Source organism: Microtus pennsylvanicus, chromosome 10, assembly GCF_037038515.1.
Source record: "Microtus pennsylvanicus isolate mMicPen1 chromosome 10, mMicPen1.hap1, whole genome shotgun sequence".
Classification (NCBI taxonomy): domain Eukaryota; kingdom Metazoa; phylum Chordata; class Mammalia; order Rodentia; family Cricetidae; genus Microtus; species Microtus pennsylvanicus.
Genome location: NC_134588.1, coordinates 58,688,735 through 58,713,125, shown reverse-complemented (window position 1 = coordinate 58,713,125; position 24,391 = coordinate 58,688,735). Strand labels below are relative to the sequence as shown.

Sequence of the window (24,391 nt, the reverse complement as noted above, 5' to 3'; positions counted from 1 at the left end):
TCATTGTGCAAGGAAGTCGTTGCCATATGTATGATAAAATTGGAGTTGTGTTGTTGTAGAATAGTTAAACAGTGGGCCAATACCCTGAAAGTAAAACATCTTCTTCAAGTGGCTTTGTAATATCCTAAAATAAAGCATGTGGTCTTATATCCTGTCTGTGTAATTACTTAATTACTAAAGGACTAGTTACTCTATCTCCCTATACCTTAGATTTCCTTCCTCTAAGTGGAAATATTAATAATAACTATTTTAAGTACCATTGCAATTTATATACAGGTCTTAAAACAGTGCTTGGCATGTAACCTTCAATAAGTGGTACTTATTTTTACTGGTAACAGATTGTCCTTCGTGACTGTTAAGCTTTTGTTTAACTATTTAGTGATTTCTGTTCTAAGCTATTATTTGGAATAATTTTTCAATGTTGGAAGCTTATGTGTTTTCTTTTGTGAGGAGAGTGAGTCAAGGGAATGGTAAGAAAAATACTAATCAATTCATATTATATCAACCTTCAGAATTTTTTATATGGACAGCCCTTCTAAGACCTGTTACACATTTATTTATGACACTTCCATCACTAGAGGTTAATATATATACCTGTATCATATCAAATAGAAATATCCACACACATTTTGAAGACTATTGCATTTTTGAATAGTTTTGCTTTGGTTCTTGGGTTTCTAATGCAAATTGTTTGGATAAATTAGATTCTGTTAGGTTAGAAGGCAGGCTGTTCTACTAAATGACTGTTCATTGAGATATAGGTATTACCCTACTTGTTCGTTCAGAACATACCATCAAAAGGAAGGTCCAGCATACTTATTACTTTTATGTAAGCATTTTCGAAATGCTATATTATGAAAGTTTAGGTTTGTTCTCAATACAGTTCTTGCATTACTATAAGGGTTTGGTTTTTGGTGACTAGTTAGTAACAAGCACTTAGGATTCTGGCCGGGTTCATGTATCTTCAAGATTTTATTAAATCTGGGCATTAAGATTCATTTGCATTTAAAAGAATGTCTCTTACTGCCTGTTTCCTAGAGTTGGAAAGAGGTTGTAAAGCTGCAAACCAGTGCTTTCTAATGACAGAAAATTGGGTGAAGGAAGGTCCAGTAGGGAGATTTGGATAGAAAAGAAGTACAGTTCATGATTTTTAGTCACATCTAAAACATACTGGAAATGGTGAGATTTAGTGGGGATTCTAACTAAACAGCTGGACCTTGTCAGTTCTCTTCCTGATCATATTCAGCAGCCTTTTGTCCCTCATTCATCTGACTAATCACTTGCTCTTGGGTATACATTTCTGTGCATATCCTGTCAGCATTGATTCTTTGTTTTTTTATGTACTGGTTACCTTTCTTGCCTAAATGTTTTTGTCTGAAATAGGGACTATTACTTTAATTTAAATGTTCTGCTAGTACTAGTAGTTTTTGTGGACAGGCTAGCTGCATGTTAGTAATGTCATGAGTAGTGAGGGCTTAATACCACTTGAGTTACCTATTTGAAAGCAGTTCGTTTGTATCATAGGCCCCATTTCTTCAATCCTTCCCTTGTTTGTTCTTATTTTAGCTGACTTTGACACCAGCCCAGCAGCAGTTATTACTGCAGCAGGCCCAGGCCCAGGCCCAGCTCCTGGCTGCTGCAGTCCAGCAGCATTCCGCCAGCCAACAGCACAGCGCTGCTGGGGCCACCATCTCAGCCTCTGCTGCCACACCCATGACGCAGATTCCCCTGTCTCAACCCATACAGATTGCACAGGTGAGTGAGGCACAATGTTACAGGGGCAGCAAGCAAGTGGTAAAATGGAAATACCTTACTGAGTAGTATTAACCTTCTAGTTGTTACTGTGGGTCTTCAAACGCCCAAGGAACTCTAACTCTAGATCCAGGAGGCATTATTCTTCTTCACTGAGTCAGAAACAATATACTTGTTTGCTAATTTGAGTTGATATTATAAATATATAACTGATTATTTGGACAACTGAATGTTTATGTTAAGCAACAATTCTTGAGTAAGTAGCTGGCATATTTCAGAGGCAAGGGATTACTGATTTTATCTTAATTAGCTAATCATGGCAGGGAAGAATTCTTTCATGTGCTCTACAATAAATGTTGCTACCATATGAAAAAGATAGCAAGGCTTCTTTCTGCTGTGGAATGAGTAGGACCATGGAGAACTGCAGTAAAATGTTAGAGGGTTTCAGTTTTCACATTTGAAAATAAAATATCAATAGATAATAAGAATTTACATTAAGAATCATAAAGAATAGGATCAAAAAGGAAAATAAGTGAAATCCTTTATCTCAAGGAAATGAAAGGGAGTGTGAGAAGTTATATATGAGATATATGAAGAAGTTTTAAGAACTAAGCAGTTGCCAGGTGGTGGTGGCTCACGACTTTAATCCCAGTACTCGGAAGGCAGAGGCAGGAGGATTTCTGTGAGTTTGAAGCCAGCCTGGTCTACAAGAGTAGTTCCAGGATAGGCTCCAAAGCTACAGAGAAACCTTGTCTCGGAAGAAGAACTAAGCAAATTGTCTTTATATCTCTCAGTAGAGAAGGGAAGGAAGTACATTTAAACTGTAACAAGAGTTTAGCTAGATACTTGAAATGGAATCAAAGTAATCTTTATTGCTGTGTGAACAGTCTGTATCAAGATAGTGTTTTGATTTGGGCCATTTTCTTCATCAAACAAATTATTTTAGTAAGTAAACTCTGAGACCTTATCTGAAATTGATATAAATAAGATCACTTATGCCTTATGAATTCTCAGTTAAGTTGAATAAACTGGTGTCAAATTTCAGGAATTAGGTCTTTGAATTTATCGATGGAAATTTAGATATTCCACTCTCAAATTTTACTTTATAGAGAAAAATTGGGCCAAATATTTAAAAGCTTTCTTAAAGTCCATCTTGAACTTCATTTAGACCAGATCTAAAGGAACAGAATTTATAGAATGAGTACATAATAAAAGGGAATTTATTAGCAATGGCTGTCTCTCAAAGGAAAGACCAAGATCCAGCAGTTGTTCAGTTTGTACATTTGGATGTCTCTGCTATTCTTTATTCTCTCTTGGACTCTTGAAGAAGTAGGTTCTAATACCAGCAGAGGAGTGCCTCAGCAACAGGGTAGATGGACTTAACCAGAGAGAGTGAGAGCAGGTAGACAAAAAGCAAGAGCTTCCTTCTTCTGTGTTCTTTTAAATGGGCCAGATTTACACAGGTCTTATCCCACCTCAAATGATCCAATCAATAAAGTCCCTCACAGCGATGCCCAGCTGCTTGCATTTTAGTTGATTCCAGAGGTAGTGAAGTTGACATTCAAGATTAACCTTCAAAATGGTAGCAGTAGAAGAGAATTAACTCCAGTTGTCTTCTGACTTCCTTATGTATGTGTGCCATGTGCAAACCCACCACACACTAATAACAATAATAGAGTCTTAAAATTGAAAACAGCCCCCTCAGAACTATAGACATTTATTCTGTATTCATTCATTTTGACAGATATTAGTGACTATTGAAAATTTGGTTTAGCATAAGTCATGATGCTATATACATCATGCCCTCGAAAATAATAACTTTTCGCAGAGGACATAAGGTTTTTTTGGTTTTGATTTTTGCTATTTTTCTATGTGTGTGAGTCATGACAATTCTCAGTAAAGTCAGTTCTGTTCTTCCACCATGGGCTCTAGGGATCAAACACCAGTTTTCAGTCTTGCAAAGCAAGCACTTTGACTTACTTAGCCTCTCTCTGGCCTGAGACCCAAGGATTTCTCACATACTGACATAATCCTGGAAGCCAGACTGTTAGGACATGGGGGAAAAACTGCTAAGTATTGTCTCATTGTTACTTGATGTGACAGAAGTCATCATCTAGGAACCTTTTAACTAAGCCAGCTTTCATTTCTGGATCTCTCTAATCTATCTTTTGCTTCTGAGCTTTTAGGATCTTCAACAATTGCAACAGCTTCAACAGCAAAATCTCAACTTGCAGCAGTTTGTGTTGGTGCATCCAACCACCAACTTGCAACCAGCACAGTTTATCATCTCACAGACCCCCCAGGGCCAGCAGGGTAAGCATCTCCCTAAAGCTTACTAGTGGTGCAGCAAAGCTGTCCATTTAGTGTTCCAGACACCTTAACTAACATTTTTCCCCAAACAGTGTCCTTATGAGTAATGCTTTTTTTAAATTTTGGTTTCAAACTACCAGTATTCATGAGAACTGTAAGAATGATTTAAATAAGGAACATAGGTTACATATATAAGTAAGAATAAAATTTGAGGCCTGAAAGATCAGTAAAGGTTAGCTTATTAATGAATCTTACAGGGAATTTATATGACTTTAACCTGAAATCACACAGCTTAATCATTTCCAAGGCTCAGTTTATTTGGAAGAATGAAAAGGATAGCTTTCTGAGTCCTATTCCCAAAAATTTAACTAGTTCTTTATGGAGTTAAATTTGAATGTGTGATATCTTCGAATTATGTTTTCTGTGGGATATTTAGGTTGAAGCAGAAAAGCTACATTAATCATTTGTATTAAGAAAGCTTATTTACACTAAAACTCGGAGAGGCTAGAATAGGTAAGAATAAAGTTAGGAATACTGGTCAGCAGAGTTTTGCAACATCGTGTTGGGATTGATAAAAGCTGAGCGGCTTGTCAGTCAGAAAAGAGAAAATGATAAAGCAGAAAGAAAGGACTTGGACCAGGCATGCTGGCACATGCATGCCTCTAATCCTAGCTCTTGGGAATCAGGCAGAGCAAGAGGTTCTCTGAGCTTAAGGCCAGCTTGATTTACATAGTGAAACCCTATCTCAAAATAAATTAAAAACAAAGAAAGGACCTCGTGACCAGTTATATTTGGTCAATTGTAAGGAATAGGCATTTAGGTGATTAAGTTTTTAGGAATCTGTAAGCATTGGTAGGTCATCTAAAGAGAATGTATGCATGGCAATAGGAGAGCTTTAGTGAAACCAACCCTTGGAATAGCAGGGATACGTAAGTCTAAAGATGATACCTGGTTTGTGGGTCGGAGCCAGTAAAAAGTGATCATCACAATGAAAGAGAATTCCAAGAGAGAAGGATGAAATAATCTATCTAGACCAGAAAGACTTTCACAGGCCACACCTGAATGAAGGGTGTGTGTGTTTAATTGGTAATTGTTGAGACCTTAAGACTGAAAGAGATCACTTTTCTTTAGCTTTTTTACAAAGTCCAAGGATATTACTGTCTTTTACATCTGAGCCTTCATAAGATAGTTAAAATAAGAAATGGCTATTCTAATTTTTTTGTGTGTGTTTATGTTCTTAGTTTCTTCCTTTCCAACCTTTCATGGGATTGAGATATAGCACATAATGGGAAGGAATATTGGTTGGCTTTAGAGCCTGAAACCTTGGACAAGCTAAGTTTTTTTTTTCTCTTTTTGTTTTTTTTTTTTTTAGTTATTTTATTTAAGAGAAGAAAAGAAACTCTTTTTTCATTTTACATTTCAATCCCAGTTCCCACTCCCTCTCCTCCTCCCATTCCCTTCACCTACCTTCCCACCCCTTACACCACTTCCCATCCACTCCTCAAAAAGGTAAGGCACACTGCTTTGGGCAAGGTCCAAGGCCCTCCCTACTATATCTAGGGAGGTATCCATCCAGATAGAATGGGTTCCCAAAAAGCCAGGACAAGCAGAAAGGATAAATCCTGGTGCCACTGACAGTGGCCCTGCAGTCTGTCACAGCCATACAACTGTGTCCCATTCTTGAAGTTCTGGCTAGAGCAATAAGACAACCAAAAGGAGATCAAGGGGATTCAAATTGGAAAGGAGGCTACCTAAGTTTTCTCAATTACATACTTCCCTTCTCATCTTCCCTTTACTCTTTATCTTTCCCTTTAATTATGGTATGGGTAAATTATATAAAATGTTTTATTAATGTCAGGAAGACCATTGATACGTAGTAAAAAGCATAGGCTGTAGTCTAAAGCCAAGCTATCTCTCTCTGAAGAAATCTAGTTTTCCTGAGCCTCCATTTTCTTACCTGAAATATGAGAATAATTTTAGTATTTTTGTCCAAAAAATTGTAGGGATTCAGTTAGGAAACTTTCTTAAAATTTATGTGTGTGTGTATATATATATATATATATATATATATATATATATATATATATATATCAATTTTTGTCACTATAACCATTGACATCATCATATCAATATCAGCAGCAGTTCATAGATAAAACTTAGAGAATGAGCAGTTTGTTCCTTTATATAGTAAAAATCAGCTTGAAAGTAAACAGGACTCAGGAAATGGCTCAGTGGGTAAAGCACTTGCATAAGCATGAGGACCTATGTTCAGATCCCTAGCACCTATATCATGCCCTGGAAGGGCTCAAGAAAGAAGCACATATAGGAATAGCAAGTTGGGGGGCGGGGGGGGCTAATGTATCTAGCCAAGGCAATTTCAAATGAGAGTACCTACTTATATATATAAGGCAGATACAGAATGAAGAGACTTGACCTAAACCTGACCTCTGCAAATCTGTGTATGTACATACCCATATACATGTGCACTCAGCATCTCACACACAAAGTGATCTAGAACCAGTTTGTACCACTGTTGTTGAGTTGTAATCTTAGTGACATAGGACAGGATACAGATTTCATCTAATAAGACTAGCCAGCAGTATGAAGGATCAGAGCCTTGAAAAAACTTTATTTTTAGTAGAGTCACTGTGATTAATAGTAACTGGAAATCTGTTTCAGTCTTTAGTTTTGTTTCGAGAGGACAGGATTGATTTCTTAAGATTTTAACAACAACAAAAAAATATTTCTAGTGTGCTGTTAGCCTCCAATTGAGTAATCATTTCTGCTTTTTTGAGGGAGGGAATATTGTTAATCTAAAAATTTGAAAGTATAGTTTATAACATTGAAAATATTGCTGTGATTATATAAATATTTAAAAACAAGAGAAATAATATTCTCCCAGAATTGATTTTTCATGGAAAAATTCTTACTAATATGTTTCTGAGTCTGTTTCACTACAACTTGTATTCTGCTTTTTCTACTGTCAGCATTAGTTTTGAAACTAAAGAAACACTCTTGTTTAAAAAAAATCTTGAATTTTGTGTTTGTGGTCTCTGTTATTCAGGCATGGAACAAGAGAAAGGTTTGGTCCTCATGGAAGTGCTAGGCCTCTCCTGGACCCTTTCAGCATCTCAGCTGCTTTTAGTTGGCAGGGAGGGGAAGGGAGGGTTAATATGACTTAAAGTTTCAATTTGTTTAGAATATGCTACTGTGAACTAAAATTAATCATTCAGTATTATAATTTCTGATTAAATATAACTTTCAGTGCTGTTGTCAAAGAGAAACAAAAATCTAACTTTTCTGCTAAACTTTAAAGAAAATCGTTAAAATGTACTTTCTTCTGTTTAATTTTTCAGTGTTTTATCTTATGTTTTTATCTAAATTTAATAAATTAATTCTGATTATTCACATAAATGTAATTTTATTTCATACTAGACAATACTCTTGAGTGTGTTCAAACCCATAAAATCTACAATTATAGTTAATCTGCTTAGCAGTTTGTTGTATATTTGCTACGTGGCATATATCACTGTAATTATTCAAGTTAAAATTTTCAGCAAGATGAAATCCCCTGCACTTACTAAACGTCAAAGAGTAGCAAATATAAAAACAAATAATTTGGATAAACAGTATGTCCAAGAAAGGTGGGACAGGGTGTGTGGTGTGAAGAAGGCTGGTCTGGAAAGTCGTGTCTGAACTGAGGCACCCCTCAGAGGTGGAGACAGCTGCAGCTGGCTGTGGATTTGGATGCTAGCTTTGCAGGCAGTGAAAAATACAGAGAACCTGAGAGGGAGATGAACCTGCCCTAAGCCAAAAAAAAAGGAAGGCCAGTGAGTCTCTCCACACAAGCAAAGCTAAGTTCAGATCTGTAGAACCCATAGAAGTGCTGAGTGAGTGTGATGCCTCCACCTCTAATTCCAGTGTTTGGAAGACAGAAACAGGATCTCTGGAGCAAGCTATTTCGCTAGACTAGCCTGTCAGAGAGCTTGGAGTTGAGTAGAGAGATCCCTCTTCAGCGAGTAAGGTAGACAGTGATTGAGGAAGACTATACACACTTATATGAAGAAGAAAACAAAAGTAAGCAATACAGGGCCAGATTACTTAGGACTAAACATATTCTATTTTAGGTATAATGGAAGACTACTAGAGTGTTAGATTGGGTTGGTGGCAAGGTCTGGCTATGGAGAATGAGTGGAGCTTGAACCTTATCAGCCTTCAATATGCTGAGACTACAAGCATATACCACCCAGCCTGGCTCACTAGTATGATATAACCAAAGAGGTTACCTTAAATACTTTATAAGCTTGAGCTATAGAGAGCCTGGAAAGTTGACTCAGTGGTTAGCACCACAGGTTGCTCTTACAGGGGAGCCAGGTTCATACACGTAAAATAATTAAATAAATCTAAAAATATTTTTTAAAAGATTGAACCATAGAAAGATACTTGGGAAAGTATGGTAGTCGTTCAAACATGAATAATTTTTTGCTGAATCTGGCTTTTTTCTCTTTTTTTTAATTGACTTTTTTTGAGCTCTACATTTTTCTCTGCTCCCCTCCCTGCCTCTCCCCTTTCCTTCAGCCCTCTCCCAACGTCCCAATGGTCCTAGTTTACTCAGGAGATCTTGTCTTTTTCTACTTCCCATGTAGATTAGATCTGTGTATGTCTCAGGGTCCTCATCGTTGTCTAGGTTCTCTGGGATTGTGATTTGTGGGCTGGTTTTCTTTGTTTTATGTTTAAAAACCACTTCTGAGTGAGTATATGTGATAATTGTCTTTCTGGGTCTGGGTTACCTCTCTCAAAATGATGTTCCATCCATTTTCCTGCAAAATTCAAGATGTCGTTATTTTTTTCTGCTGTGTAGTACTCCACTGTGTAAATGTACCACATTTTCCTTATCCATTCTTCAGTCGAGGGGCATTTAGGTTATTTCTAGGTTCTGACTATGACAAACAAAGCTGCTATGAACATAGTTGAGCACATGTCCTTGTGGCACGATTGAGTATCCTTTGGGTTTATACCCAAAAGTGGTATTACTGGGTCTTGAGGAGGGTTGTTTCCTAATTTTCTGAGAAATTGCCACACTGACATCCAAAGGGGCTGTACCAGCTTGCACTCCCACCAGCAAGAGAAGCTTGTAACCATGTATATTCAGTTTACTTAGTTTTAGCATAGTTGCTTCATAATATAAACAAAAGAAAATCTCGAAAATTTAAATCTATATTGTATTGGAGATCTACATCGTCAAATAAACTCCTATGTTAATTTCTTAAATTTAGGCAGTGTTTGCTTACTTACAAACAGATGATAAAATCTGACAGGTTTAATTTTATTATTGTTTTACACATTTCACTGTATCCAAATTTAGTAACTAAGAAAATCAGAAAGATAAGTTAACCCACTGTAACTTACTGTCTCTCATTATGCCTCTGCTCCTAACTCATCATAACCTTATATTCAATATTTCAACATGATTATATTTGAAACTAAGTTCTTTAATACAAATTTATTCTGGGTTGCCCCTGTATTTATAACATTGCAGAAAACCAAACAACAACAAAATCCTATAGGCTTAAATAATCAACTGAGTATGTACTACAAATACTTCAGGGATTCAAAACAAATTCTCATTATGTTGTCCAGCCTGGCCTCCAACTTTGGGGCTTAAGTGACCCTTCTGCCTCCGCCTCCCGAGTAATTGGGACTACAGGCATGCCCATTTATAATCATTTTACTTATCAATAACTTTTAAACTAAAATGGTTCAGTGCAGATGGTTGTTTATATTTCACCTTTATTATCACCAAAGTGGCATGTGCTAAGAACTTGAAAACAGCATCTTCTTCCACTTACAGGATTGCCTGCTTCTTTCAGAAACAGATTCCCTGTCCCAAGATTCCTTAGAGCAGCATTTCTCTACCTGTGGGTCACCACCCCTTTGGGAGTCAAACGACTCTTTCACGGGGATTGTATATCAGATATCCTGCATATCAGATATTTATATTATGATTCAGAACAGTATCAAAATTACAAGTAGCAATGAAAATAATTTTATAGTTGGGTCACCACAACATGAGGAACCGTATTAAGGGTCATAGCATTAGGAAGATTGAAAATCACTATGATAAAGGATTCTAATGAATTCAGAGTTAAGAAGTTAAATTCATATTTAAAATTCCAGATCCTTTCATTTAGAATAGTTTCTCATATTCTTCCTCTTTTTAGGAAATAAAAGCCTTTCAAAGAACTTACTCAGATTACACAAAAGATATACAAGCTTTGATGTTATGTATTTTCATGCCATCTTGTGTTTAACATGTTAACAGTATTGAATTTTAGGCAAAGAATTAGATGAGTCTGAAGACCAACAAAACTACCAGGAAACCAGTTGGAAACTTTGAGTTTATATTCTTTTTTTATCTCCCTGAAATATTTGGTTTTCACAGGTCTCCTGCAAGCGCAAAATCTTTTAACGCAACTACCTCAGCAAAGCCAAGCCAACCTCCTACAGCCACAGCCAAGCATCACCCTCACCTCCCAGGTCAGTTTTCTCACTCTATTGTTTTACTAATTGAAAAATGAAACAGAAACACCCACAGTAATAGCAGTCTCAGATGTTTAGAAGCTGACCAAAAACTCAGTGCTGACCTTATTAGCTTGATAAAGCAGTACTACCAAATTGATGGAGACTGTTACTTTTCGTTGTCCTTTTTTACGTTCATAAAGAATAGCCATGTAGATAGTAAATGTGGATGAATTATAGCTGTCTGAACACTGAAATGAAAGGCCTAGGAATTCAATTAAAACCTGTCATTGTTCCTTTGTCTTTGCTAAAACAGTGAAGGAGCTTGGATTTCTATATTTTTTCAGTACTTAAATGTTATTTTATGTCATTTCCTCAGAAGACTTAACAATCGTAATCATATAGAAAGCACAGTTCTTAGGCATCTGCAAGTTTAATTTCCATGTTTGTCTTTTTATCTAGTGGTGATTGTGACTGTGGTGAGTTTGCCTCCTTCCTCATCCTAATGACTGACCTTGAATCCTCCTTCCCTGTCCTGACTCTAAAGTGTAGAGGTTGGAGGAGGAGAGTGAATGAACTGACTCTAAAGTGTAGAGGTTGGAGGAGTGAGTGAAGACTCAGTGGTTCTTGCTGAGCAAACAAGAAGTTCGGAGATCAGATCCTAAGAAGCACTTAAATGCATGCTGAGTGAGCATGGTGGCTCCTGTAGTTTCAGTCAGGAGATCTCCTAAGCATTCTGGCTTTTGAAACTAGCCTATTGCCAAGCTTTGGGTGAAGAGTGATCAGGTTAGATCGCTTCATCAGCCTCTGCCTTCCACATGCACATATATACACACATATACACACACATGGATGTATATGTATCCACATGTATGCATACTTGCATACACACAAACATGAAAATAAAAATATAATTAAAACTTAATATGTTACCTAATTTCACAGGTTTAGATATTTATAATAATTCTCCATCTTGGTCATTTTGCAAGGGATTAGTTTTTGGTTATTGGGGTTTTGTTGTTGTTGTTTTGTTTTGTTTACGTCACTATGACAAATACCTGAGAAAAATAATTTAAAAGTCAAAGGTTTATTTTGACTCATAGCTTTAGTAGCCAGTTACTTGCTATTAACCACTGACTCTTGTAGCCAAACAATTTATTAAAGGTAGAAAATTAGATCCCATCTGATGTCAGGAATTACTACAAAACCATAAAAATGAATACATGGTATTGGCATATATAAATAAATGTAGGCCAAAGGGATATATCTGTCCAATAGACAGAAATGTAAATAGCAAACTAAGTTTCCAAAGGCACCAAAGGATTCCAGTGGAAATAGAAAGTATTTTTAATATATGATAACTAACAATTGACTATTCATAAGCAAAAGGGGGTGGAGACCATTCTTATTTCATACCTTATACAAATATTAACTTGAAATGAGTCATAAACCTAAATTTTACAAAGAAATGTTCATACCTTCCGGTAAAGCAGTGTTTTCTTAAACAAGACACAAGAAGCCTTAACCATAGAAGAAACAATAAATTTCAGAAAAATTAAAAATTCATCTTAAGGGGCTGGAGAAATGGCTCAGTGATTTAAGAGTACTTCCTACTCTTCCAGAGCACCCACATGGCAGCTCATAACTGTCTGTACCTCTAAGATCTGGTAGCCTTACACAGATATACATGCAGGCAAAATGCCAATGCAAATAAAATAAACTTATCTAAGAGAATGGGAAGAAAACCAAAGTTAAGAAAAAAGCAGTCTTCAAATAAAATATTTGATAAATGATTCTGTAATCAATATGGGAGTGGGGTCTTTGTTCAGATACTCCAGGAAACCAGAACTTGTTGAATCCCTTAGTGCTGAAGGTTCGGGCAGCTGTGAGCTGCTCGGTGTGCACGCTGGAAACTGAACTTGGGTCCTCTTCAAGAGCAGTATACACAGTCATTGAACATTCCAGTGCATGAAGAAAAAAAAGGTGATTGCCAATGAGGATGTGCCTTCACTAGACAGGGTACAGTTATGAAGAATTTGAGACCAAGTATTGGTGAGAAAGCAAAGCAACTAGATTTCTTATACATTAGTAGTAGTTTTGCAAAATGTACCAGCACTTACAAAATTAGTTTGGCATTCACTTAAAAAATAAGCCAGTGGGTGGTGTCACATGCCTTTAATCCCAGTACTGGTGAGGTGATGACAGGCAGACCTTTGTGAGTTCAAGGCCAGCCTGGTCTACAGAGCTCCACAGAGAAACCCTGTCTCTAAATAAATAAATAAATAAACAAACAAACAAAGCAAGCTGTACTTTATAACCCAGTAGTTTTACTCTTTAAAATGAAAGCACAAAGATGTGTATATGAGTGCTTATAATAGATTAATTAATAATTACCCTAATGTATCATCAGATAGTACATTGCATAAACTTCCAAATAGCCATGTGACAGATTGCTATTCAGCAGGAAAAAGAAATGTAGTTCCAATAGCTACAGTGGCACATATGCATTTAAAAAGCCTTATACTAAGTGGCAGCAGCTAGGCTTAAAAGACTGAGTACTGTATGATTTCAGTTTACATAACATTTTGACAGGACAGAACTATAGGTATAGAAATCCTATCAGTGCTTGTCAGGAAGAAAGGATTGACACTGAAGACTGATCACATCACAAAGGGTTCAGAAGAAATTTGGGGAAGTATGAAAAAAAATAATCTATATATTGTGTTTGTAGTTACACAATTATATTCAGCTGCAAAAGCATCAAACTGTATACTACAGTTTTAAGTGGTAAGTTTTTTAATATGCTCAATTCAAAATAAATAAGTTTTGCTGTTTTGACATATACCCACCAGAGACCTCTTTCTGGTCTATATGCTGTGCACATTTAGCAAACTTCATCCTGACTCTTCTCATTAAATGCTGTACTACCATTCTAGATCTGGCCCAATCCGGCCAGGGATTTTAGTAAGATACCAGCTATTGAAAGGTACCCAAGCTGTTTTTAGTACATTATGATTTGACAAAGAGGCTACTTGATGCTGAAGATGAAGTAATAGTGTTATAGTTGAGACTCATCTCTACCTATCCGCGTTCAACAGTGTGAGATTATAACATATTTGGTGTCATGTGTAGTTCCTCCAAAAAGTGGAATTAAAATTACCCAATGTCAGCATGTTGTGGAGACATGCTTTATTGACTTTCCTAAAGCAAGATAGCAGAGAGATTTGCCCCAATTATTATGTCATGCCTCTTATGTGGTTTTCTGGGTCAGTTAGTTCCCTTGGAGCAAGCATTAATAATGAGGTCAAGGTCAGGTAATATAAAGCCCATCTAAATTACAAGAAGAAAATCCTAGTTTATAATCTCACCTGGGCTGCTGTTCATAGGAGGGAGGGTTCAACTGGGCAATTAGGATGCAGAATCAGGAGCCCCTCTATTAGTGAACCCCCAGAAGGAAGGTTCTACCCAACACTTGTAAGTAGAAGAGGAGCCTGGTATTTTAATGATAAGAAAATTTAGTATTTTCTTTAAAAAAGGGAACCAGAGAGATGGCTCAGTAGTTAGGACCTCTGGCTGCCTTCCAGAGGGCATGAGTGTGATTTCTAATACATTTGTCTCTTAGCTCCAGTTCCTGTGAATCAAACCCTTTTCTGGCCTATGCAGGCACTGCATGTATATGGTGTACAGCTATACATTGAGGCACAAACATAAAATTAAAAAAAAATTTAAAATACAATAAAAAAGAAAGGAGAATCCCAGACTTAGTTGTTAGCACAAGGGGTAGCATGATGGAATAACAGGACTATGCTCTCATTTCCTAAAATAAAATAAAATAAATTATGTTAAAGTGCAAAAAATAAGGTGTCATATTCTTGGGAAGAATTTTTCTTTTTTACCAGAAGGGATTTCATCACTGAGAAATAACTAAAGCTTTCTTTCTCAAAGCAAGATAGTAGCAATGGGGGAAAGTTCACAGAATTTTATACACACTGAAAAAAATTAAAAGCTGATTGAATTATTTGTACTAATACGATAAGAAAAGGTTATATATACCATAATATTTGAAGAACTGACCTAAAGTAAGAGTGAGAATAAAGATATCATTAATATATGATTGAGACCTGAGTCCAGTACAAGGGAATACAGGTACTAATTGATACATGGAAAGTGTCTTGCTTTGAGTATTGTAAAGAAAAGTATTATGTCAGAAGTGACGTGCCGTTGGCTTGCCAAGGAACAGAATGCTGTTTTAAACTGAGAACACAAGTCCTTTGTCAAAAACTGTGTGTCGTGTGGTGGATCACAGCATCTTGTTTATCGGAAGCATGACATTATTTACCTAGTTGCCAGAAAAGTCCTTCATAAATTTATTTTAAAGAACTTTTTACTGCTGGTGGTAGTACCTGTTTAACCCAAGTACTGTGGAAGTTGAGGCAGTGAAATTACATAGTGAATTCCAGGCCAGTCTGGGCTACAGAGTAAGAGCCTTTCTTTTTTAATTGGTAGAGAAGAAGATACTTCTTTGTTTGTATTTGCATTTCTTGAGACTGTCTTTTTTATGTATTTATGTATAAGTTTTATACATTGTATTTTGATCATGTTCTTCATTCTCCCAACTCCTCCCCCACAGCCAAACTCACCCAAATTCATGTTATCATATACACCCAACTTCATGTTCTTTTTCGCTGTTTCTTACTATTTTTTAACTTAAAAAATCCCATGGAGCCCAGGATGTATTGAGTAGCTAATTGAGCATTGGGCCTGCCCAATATACCAGGTGTCACTTCATTGAAGAAAACTGGCTTTCTCCCTGCAGCAAATGCTAATAACTCCTCAGCTTGGAGTGGGACTCTATGCCCACTTTCTCTCTTCCATGCTAGGATTTTGTCTGACTTGGGATCGTGTGACTCTTTTTCCTTAAGTTGCCTGTACATTACAGCTATAAGGTTGTATCTTTATTATTCTGTTCCTTGTCCAACAGCCAGCCACCCCAACTCGCACAATAGCCGCAACCCCAATTCAGACACTTCCACAGAGCCAGACAACACCAAAGCGAATTGATACTCCCAGCTTGGAGGAGCCCAGTGACCTTGAGGAGCTTGAGCAATTTGCCAAGACCTTCAAACAAAGACGAATCAAACTTGGATTCACTCAGGTAGGATGACCTCTGATCTAGCTCACTCTCTGTTGCTGTGATAAAACACTAACAAAATCAACTTGTGGAGAAAAAGGCTTTATTCAGCTTTCAGTTCTGCCCATCAGTGAGGGAAGCGGAAGCGCAGAGGAACACTGCTGTCTTTTTCCACTGTCCTTAACAGCCCAGGCCCACCTTCCCAGGGATGGCACTGCCCACAGTGTCCTGGGCCCTCCTATATCAATTAGCAATCAAGAAATGTTCTATTGGGGCTGGAGAGATGGCTCAGAGGTTAAGAGCACTGGCTATCTAATTCTCAGAAACCACAGGGTGGCTCATGAGATCTGGTGTCCTCTTCTGTCTTGCAGGCATAACACAGTATACATATTTTTAAAAAAACAAAAAAGAGAGAGAGATGCTCTATTGATATACCCAAAGGCCAATCTGATAGAGGTAACTGTTCAATTAAAATTCCCTTTTTCCAGATCTGTCCCGTTTGACAACCTATTTTACCATTACAATCTTTTGAGGCTGGCTGTGAATACTTTCTGAGGAGTTGGATGTTTCTCGGTCATACCGATTTTGAGTTTAACATTTACAATTTTAGAATATTGTGCATTTGGTTATGTTATGTCCATACATTTATTTGTGATATAATATTAGGCTAAAAATTTCCAAGTGTGTTTCACTACACAGGCCTCTGAAATTGTATCAGTAAAATGTGTGTTTTAGTAGACCTTGTTAGGGGGACATGACTATGCTAAGGATTTTATTAAAGAACATGTAATGATAGAGCTTACACTATACATATGTAAAGTGGAAAGAGTAGGGACTGAAGTCTTTTGAAAGATTTATTTAAAGTTAGTTTGGGGATAGAGAGTGCTCCCCCTCCTTTTAATCTACACTGAGATTAGTCAAGTAAGAATCTATTGAAGATTTTTATTTAAGTAAATTAATCAAGATTCAAATCTTTTAATGTCAGCTAGCAGAGGCTTGAAAAAGTGAAATGAGTGTGCTTTTAATGCCTTAAGCAAGCATTTGGATACACAGCCTTTTTTTTCTAAGTGCTGACTCTGACCATACTCCCTAATTAGCCTGTCAAAAACAATGCTTTGAGAGCAGGAAAGGAATTAAATTTTTATTTTTGTAAAATGGCTAAAGATCATTAGCTGAAAAAAAAATCTTGAAATATGGATTGAGTTGTATATTTATAGAATCAGGAAAAACTGTTTTCTTTCCAGAAAAGCTTCCATTCATATGCTTTCTAAATTAGGTTGTGTTGAAAGTACATAATACACCACCTGCTCTGGTAGATCAAAAATCAAGGTGACTTCACTGTCTACTGTATTCTAGATGTTGTTGGATTTCTTTTATTCCTTGTATTTGAAGATTTATTTTTGCTCAGAGAAACTGTATATTAGGAATTTAAAATAGATACAATTTTACATGAACTACAGTTAGGTTTTTGAGGAGTTTCAGATATAAAGAAACAAAATAAGGAGCTGGTGCTTGCCACCAAACCTGATGATCTGAGTTTGATCCCCAGAACCTACATGGTGCACCCATACACAGATACATCTGCACACACCTAAGCACTTAACACAAAATAGATAAATATAAAACTTTTAATTAAATTCAGTAACATTTTAGTAATTTTGAAGCACTTAAATGATACTTGTTTTAGACATAGAAATAAAGATAAACTAGATTGATAGAGATAAATTAATAGACTAAGAATGCTTAACGGTGGCTAGGTTTTGGCTATTAACACATTACACTCTGGGGTTCTTTGATAAACAGTTGCATAAATGCTAAATCAAAGATACTAGATTTTTCAAAATCTTTACCTTTAATCAAATATTGTTTTCCCTTTTCACTTTTTGTGGCATTTGATTCAAAAATGACCACTGAGTGGATGGAAATCAATCCCTTCCACTTCCTTCCTTCCCTCCCTTTTTCTCCTCTCCCCACTTCTCATTCTTCCTCTTCCCACCTGCCTCCATACACACTATACTTCCACCCCAGCAGCTTACTCTGTTTTATGATTTGTTTTGTGTTGTTCTTAGATGACTACTACTACTTATTTTTCAAAATGGCTGATACAGAACTGGGAATGGTTTGCAAATCTTGCCTCATGTATCAGAGTACTTACTGCTGGTACAAGATGGGGAAAATTAGCTACTGAACTTTGTTTTTAGTTCATGTACCTTATTGTAATTATTCAAAAGGAGCTATGTATTCAGTTTATTCGTATTTATATATACATACAGTATTCGGGTTAATTCTTGAGTTAAATCCCTATTATTTGATTAGATGCATATTGTAAATGGTTATTTTCTAATTATGTGTTTGTTGAAGGAGCTATGGGCTGCATTCCTGCCACCCGGCTCCTGGCTGCCTGGCTAGCTTATACCCCAAAATAACAACACACAAACTGTATTCATATAAACACTGTTTGGCCCATTTGCTCTAGCTTCTTACTGGCTAATTCTTACATCTTGATTACCCATTTCTATTAATGTGTGTAGCACCCCGAGGTGCGCTTACCAGGAAGATTCTAGCCTGCGTCCATCCTAGGCCAGAGCTTCATCGCGTCTGCCTCAGAGAGCAGCGGCCTGGCATCTGAGCTCACTTCCTCTTCCTCCCAGTATTCTGTTCTGTTTACTCCACCCACCTATGTTCTAACCCATCAGGGCCAAACAGTTTCTTTATTAATTAACCAATGACCTTCCTCCATCATGTGTTTATCATTTCTTTATAAGCAATGGGTAAGTAATATATGCCATTACATAATTAGAAATAATATTGTAGTATATAGTATTTTTCAGATGCAGTACATTGATTCATTATTTTCACTGCCCCCTTGCTCCTTCACTCCTTTTGTTCAACTTGTTTAGTAAAGGTCAAAGGGATACAATATAGTTTATATTATATATGTTGAAATCAACTGATTAAAACTGCTTACTTGTATGATGATCCCAAGAACTATACTACTACTAAAACAAGATGTACCAAATTAATGAAAATTAGCATAGTAAGTGAGGGACCTCTCATAGTAACTTTTCATTGCTGTGAAACATCACCATGACTGAGGCAACTATGACCATCATGGTGGGGAGCTTGGTACAGGCAGGCAGGGATGTGTGTGTGTGTGTGTGTGTGTGTGTGTGTGTGTGTGTGTGTGTGTGTGTGTGTGTGTGTGTAAGGGTTGGGGCATCAAATATATGAACCTTTGGGGGACATTCTCATTCAAACCATCATATTCTATTCCCTGGCCCTCATAGGCTTGTAGTCATATCATAATGCAAAATACATTTCTTCCAACTTCAAAATTCCCCATAGTCTTTGAATCTCAAGGCTATTTCAAAGTCCAAAGCCTCTTGTGAGTCTCAAGACTACCTCCTAATCTGTAACCATTTGTAATACCAACAAGCAGATTACATTTTTCCAACATATAATAGCATAGAATATACATTAAGCATCCCAAAAGAGAAGAATAGGAGGAAATGCAGGATGAGAGCAAGACTTGAAAACCATCAGGTTTCATCAGGGCAAGGTCTCTAGTTCTAGTTTATTGTCAAAGGGCTCAGTTGGTTCTCCACATTTTCTATTACTTCCAGCTTTGTTTGACTGCAATACATTTCTCTGGTGTATCAGACTGATTCTACTCCCTGTATACAGCTCTCCTTGGCAGACATCCAGGGCTCTGGCATCTCTAATATCTTAAGGTCTCCAATATATTTCAGGCTTTACTTTGATGACTTCATGCACTGGTTTCTTAGGCTTCCATACAGGGACTCTTGTCCCATGCCTGGCTTCATTAACTTTCCTCTATCTCGCAGATCTCAGTGGCTGTCCTTTGTCTCATGGTAGATTCCACAACACCTTTATTGTTACATAATTTTTTGACTCTAAAGGAAGAACAACATGGCCAGTGCTGCCAAGTTCTTCTGCCTACTGGTACTGGAATGTGGCCCTTTCTTGAATTAATTTACATAAGCTTTGGTGTGTTGTTACTCTTTAGGAACAAATTAATTCCTTACTTAGTCCTTTTGTTTTTACAAGTTGCAGGCTTTACTAGGTGGAGTCTTGCTCTAAGGCTACTACTCCCTTTTCCATTTTTCCTTATTTTTTTCATCACAAACCTTGGCTCCAACATTAAATTTCCTGGTGCTCTTTCTTCTCAAACTGTACGTTTTATATTTCCTTTTGCTCTTCTTTTTTATTATAGACCTATATAAGAATGATTACTAATAACCATATGACAGAATCAATATTAAGCTGTGTTGAAAATCCCCTCTGCCTATAAAATCAGTCTAAAACCTCTTCTATTTAACCTCAGACAGATTCTTAGGACAAGGGCAAAAGCAACCAATTTTTTACCAAAATTTCACAAGAATCACCTACAGCCTCGTTGCTAATATTGTTCCCTTCTGATACCTCTTGAGCTGGGCCTTTATTGCCCACTTTGCTCTTACCACTATTGTCTTTCGAGCTCCTTTCAAGGATGACCCTACTTACAGCATTGAACCACTTTCTTAATCAACAGTCCTAATGTCTTAAACATGCTTCCAGAAAACCCACTTCCTGGTACCAACTTCTTTATTGTTATTTTTCTGTTGCTGTGAAGAGACATCATGATTAGGGAAATTTATAGAAGAAAGTTTATTGGGGCTTAAAGTTCTAGAATGTGAGTACATTACCAACATGGTGGGGAGCATGTCAGCAGGCAGTCCTTGCGGTAGACCAGTAGCTAAGAGATCACATCCTGAGACACAACTAAGAGGCAGAGAGAGTTAACTGGAAATGGCATGGGCTTTTGAAAATTCAAAGGTCACACCTCCTAATCCTTTCCAAACAGTTCCACCAAATAGGGGTTAAGTCATTCAAATATTTCAAACTACTACAGGATCTACTGCTTTTTATTGTTTAAAATAATCCTAAATTTAATGAAATTGTATTACAAATCTCCATTAAGTGAATTTGCTTTTTACTGCTATTGTTCCTAGTGGATTAGTAGCACAACTTTATTTATAGCTGACAACTTACTTTATTGGTGGTTGGAGGGGGCAGAGAGGCATGCCTACAGAAGCCAGAAATTTAACTATACTAGCTGGCTGGTGAGCTCCAGAGATCTCTGCATATCTGCATCTCCAGTGCTGGGATTACAGGCACATTATCTGCATTTTCTATAGGTGATAGGGACCTAAATTTGTTTATGCTTGTGGAGCAAGGACTCACTGACTGAGCCTTCCTAGTCTTATGTTATTGCTCCTTAAACTTAAAATAATAACGTGGTTTTTAATAAGCATTTTCCTTATGCTTACTTGTCAAAATCATTAGGATATTGCAGGCATTTGTGAAAATATTTAGTGAAATATGTAGTTAAAGTGTCAGAAACATTTATTGTCACTTAATGTCATACTCAAAAAACTCCATGTTTTATTTAGCCCCAGATTTCTAGAAAGCCATAATCAAAACAAAATGATGAAGGCACAAATATATGTGGTTCATAAAGTGTAAGTTGAGTCTCTGACATATGTATGGTAGGCACGGTTTGATGGTTCATTCACTGAATGGAGTGGCAATAATAAATATATAAATGAAGATTAATTCATCTATCCATATCTTTAGATACATTTGTATAAAAACAAATAGTATTTCTGCCCCTCTTCACTCTACCTTGGCTCTCTTAAATTTTACTGTAATTAGAAGGAAATTGATTAATATTCTACTTCAATTCTACTTATTCAAAGCCTACATTGAAAAGTCTTTGATTTGTGTTGCCCAGTACCTTCACCACTAATGGCTACTGAATACTTGAAAGGGTAGTAGTGCTGAGAAGGTAAATGTTCATTTATTTGCTTTTCTGCAATTTAAATTTAAGCAGTCACTTACAAGTAGTGACTAATGGCAGGCATAGTGTATATAGCTTTTGAGGTTAAATATTCAGTATACTTCGTTTTATATTATAGTTCCACATTTGTCTTGAATTTCTTAGTGAAAGGTATTCATAGTTAGATTCATGGCACATACTTATAAGCTCAGCACTTGGGAAGCTATGTATAGCATTGTAAGTAAGAATCAGGAGTTCAAACCAGGTACAGCTAAATAACAAATTTAAGGCCACTCTAGGCTTCATGATACCTCTATTTAAATAGTAGTAGTAGTAGTAAATTAAAATGAAGAAAACCACACTTAACTGCTTTTAAATACATCTTTTCTTTGACTCCACATATAATAGACAATCTGATCTCAAAAATATGGATCTGGGAGATTAAAAGAACTCAGATAATCCCAACTCAGTTATGTTCCTAAAGCCAGGGCATAATAGCACAAGCTTAGAATCCTGGCAGTTGAGAAACTGGGGCAGGAAGCTCACAAATTCAAAGTCAGTTCTGGGCTCAACAGATTGGGGCTAGAGAGATTGCTCATTGGTTAAGAGCACTTGCTGTTCTTGTAAAGGACATAATTTAGTTCCCAGCTTCTTTTTAATGGCTCACAGTGATCTGTAACTCTAGTTCCAGGAGATGTGATGCCTTCTTCTGACCTCTGTAGGCATTGCACACATGTGTTATATATACATACATAAAACCAAAAGATTCATACACACAAAATAAGTAAAAATCTAGAAAAATAATTAATTAAAAATAATGTTGCAGGTCTGTTGAGAGTTGAGTCTCTCACAGTTGAGTTAGCTGTGCATATTTTGAATGAGAAATGCTGTACTTTTTGCCGTCACTAATCTGGTTGAAATGGTGGTGTGAGTTGTTCAAACTCCATGAGCTTCTCCTATGATCTATAAAATAACTATTAAGATACATCTTTTTAAAACTAGAACAAGAGAGATCCAGCTGGAAGAAAAGCACTGGGTACATTTCAAAGGTGATAGACTCATGGAGAAAGGCATCTTTTGTAATATATTCAGAGGATCATTGTTCTGTTTCAGTAAGGTTACCAAGTTTCCAATGCCTATGAAGGTTTAACTAAATAGGTCAAACCTCTCTACTGTGAATTTCTGTCTCTATAATGGCTACAAACGTGGTCTTTTAGAATACCTAGTTTTGTGGCCAACTTTGAAATCTAAACTAAGTAAAAATAGATTTTTTTTCACAGCTTCCAGAAATACTTATGAGGAAAACTATAAAGAATGAAGGGTCATTTCTAAATTTTGAAGTGATTTTTATGAAATTTGGTTGGTTCAGAAATTCCTGGTTAAGACTGATGATCTGGCCTCAATCTCCAGTACCTACATGGTAGAAGGAGAGAGCAAACTCCCTCAAGTTGTCCTCTGACCTCAACACGGGCACCATGGCACTCTTGCGTCCACACATACATTAAATGAATAAATGAGTGAATGAATATGCAAGAATAAGAATAACTTGCTGGGCTATCTAAACATCTAATCACTATAAGTGACACAGATTTAAAAGGATACTCAGATTCTTTTGGTTGTATTAATGGAGAGGCATTAGTATATCAGAACTTTGAAGACTGAGAATTTGGTATGGTGATTATAATTATATACGGTAACAAGAAGAGACTAAAAATAGAAAGCCCTTGAGGTAATATTGAAGTCTTCTGTAATCAGGGCCCTGCTGAGATCTCCCTAGAGTTCTGGGCTCTGCTTTGGGGTAAAGTTGATAGAAAAATGGAGTAAATAGAAGATGGCTAATTGTTTTCCTAGAGCAGCAGTTATTGGAATAGAAGTTGGAAACATTAATGACCTGAATCTCTTTTCCTTTCTCCCCTTTTCTGTTTTACATTATTCAGGGTGATGTTGGGCTCGCAATGGGGAAATTATATGGAAATGACTTCAGCCAAACCACCATCTCTCGGTTTGAAGCCTTGAACCTCAGCTTTAAGAACATGTGCAAGTTAAAGCCACTTTTAGAGAAGTGGCTAAATGATGCAGGTAAGTGACGATACTAAGAAATTTCTTCGTTGTCCGTGGGATTTTACAGGAGGGATTATTCTGTGAACTGAGGTCTTTACTATATTGCTGATAAAACAGAATGTAGAAGCCACTAATCCTATGAGACTTTTATAAATTATGATTATGTAAGTCAGAGAGATATTTCATCTTAATATTCCAGTAATTGCCACATAAATAACAAGCAATAATTGTAGCCTCTTAATGTTTCTGTATTTAACTCAGGGTTAGGGATGGACATACAGGGTTTGAGAATGAGGATAAGAAGGCCTCTGTGTATGATTCTTGAAGAAAGACAGATTGTCCCTTCCTTGATAGATTGCCAAAGAATTTGTAATATTTGTACTTTTGTTTAAAATGGTCACCTTTCATAGAAAAAAGTTAGGCTTCTGGTCTTGAATTATTTATTTTCTATTGAGATATCCTTGCAGAAATTTTGAATTTTGAGTCACATAATCATAGACTTCAGGAGCTAAAAATGAACCACAAAGATGCCTATTTGTTTCTATTGTAGATAGATACAAAATTTAGGCCTTTGGATAAAAAGAACTTGAGACACTCCTACACCTCTAGCATAGGGGTGAAGTTTTAGCTAGCTGTTGCTGTTGCTGTTGTTTTTTCAGTCACAGGCAAGAACCATTGATGTGCTCCATCTCAATTTATATGCAGTAGAAAGAAATCTATTGTACCATGCCCTGGCTTGTTCAGCTGTTAAGAAACAATACCCTCTTGTCTTTAAAGAA

General features: G+C 36.6%; 1 protein-coding gene across 7 annotated transcripts in view; it reads left to right on the top strand.

Moving 5' to 3' along the window:
• Pou2f1 (POU class 2 homeobox 1) overlaps window positions 1-24,391 on the top strand; it is a 148,379-nt gene that overhangs the window by 92,009 nt on the left and 31,979 nt on the right. For all 7 annotated transcript variants that reach the window (XR_012912082.1, XR_012912081.1, XM_075988498.1 and 4 more), the window contains 5 exons: window positions 1,567-1,755; window positions 3,939-4,065; window positions 10,505-10,599; window positions 15,563-15,736; window positions 23,489-23,630. Coding sequence is in view for 5 of the 7 variants with exons in the window: in XM_075988498.1 (XP_075844613.1) it covers window positions 1,567-1,755; window positions 3,939-4,065; window positions 10,505-10,599; window positions 15,563-15,736; window positions 23,489-23,630 (727 nt within the window). In the remaining 2 variants the exon portion in view is untranslated. The remainder of the gene's footprint in view (window positions 1-1,566; window positions 1,756-3,938; window positions 4,066-10,504; window positions 10,600-15,562; window positions 15,737-23,488; window positions 23,631-24,391) is intronic.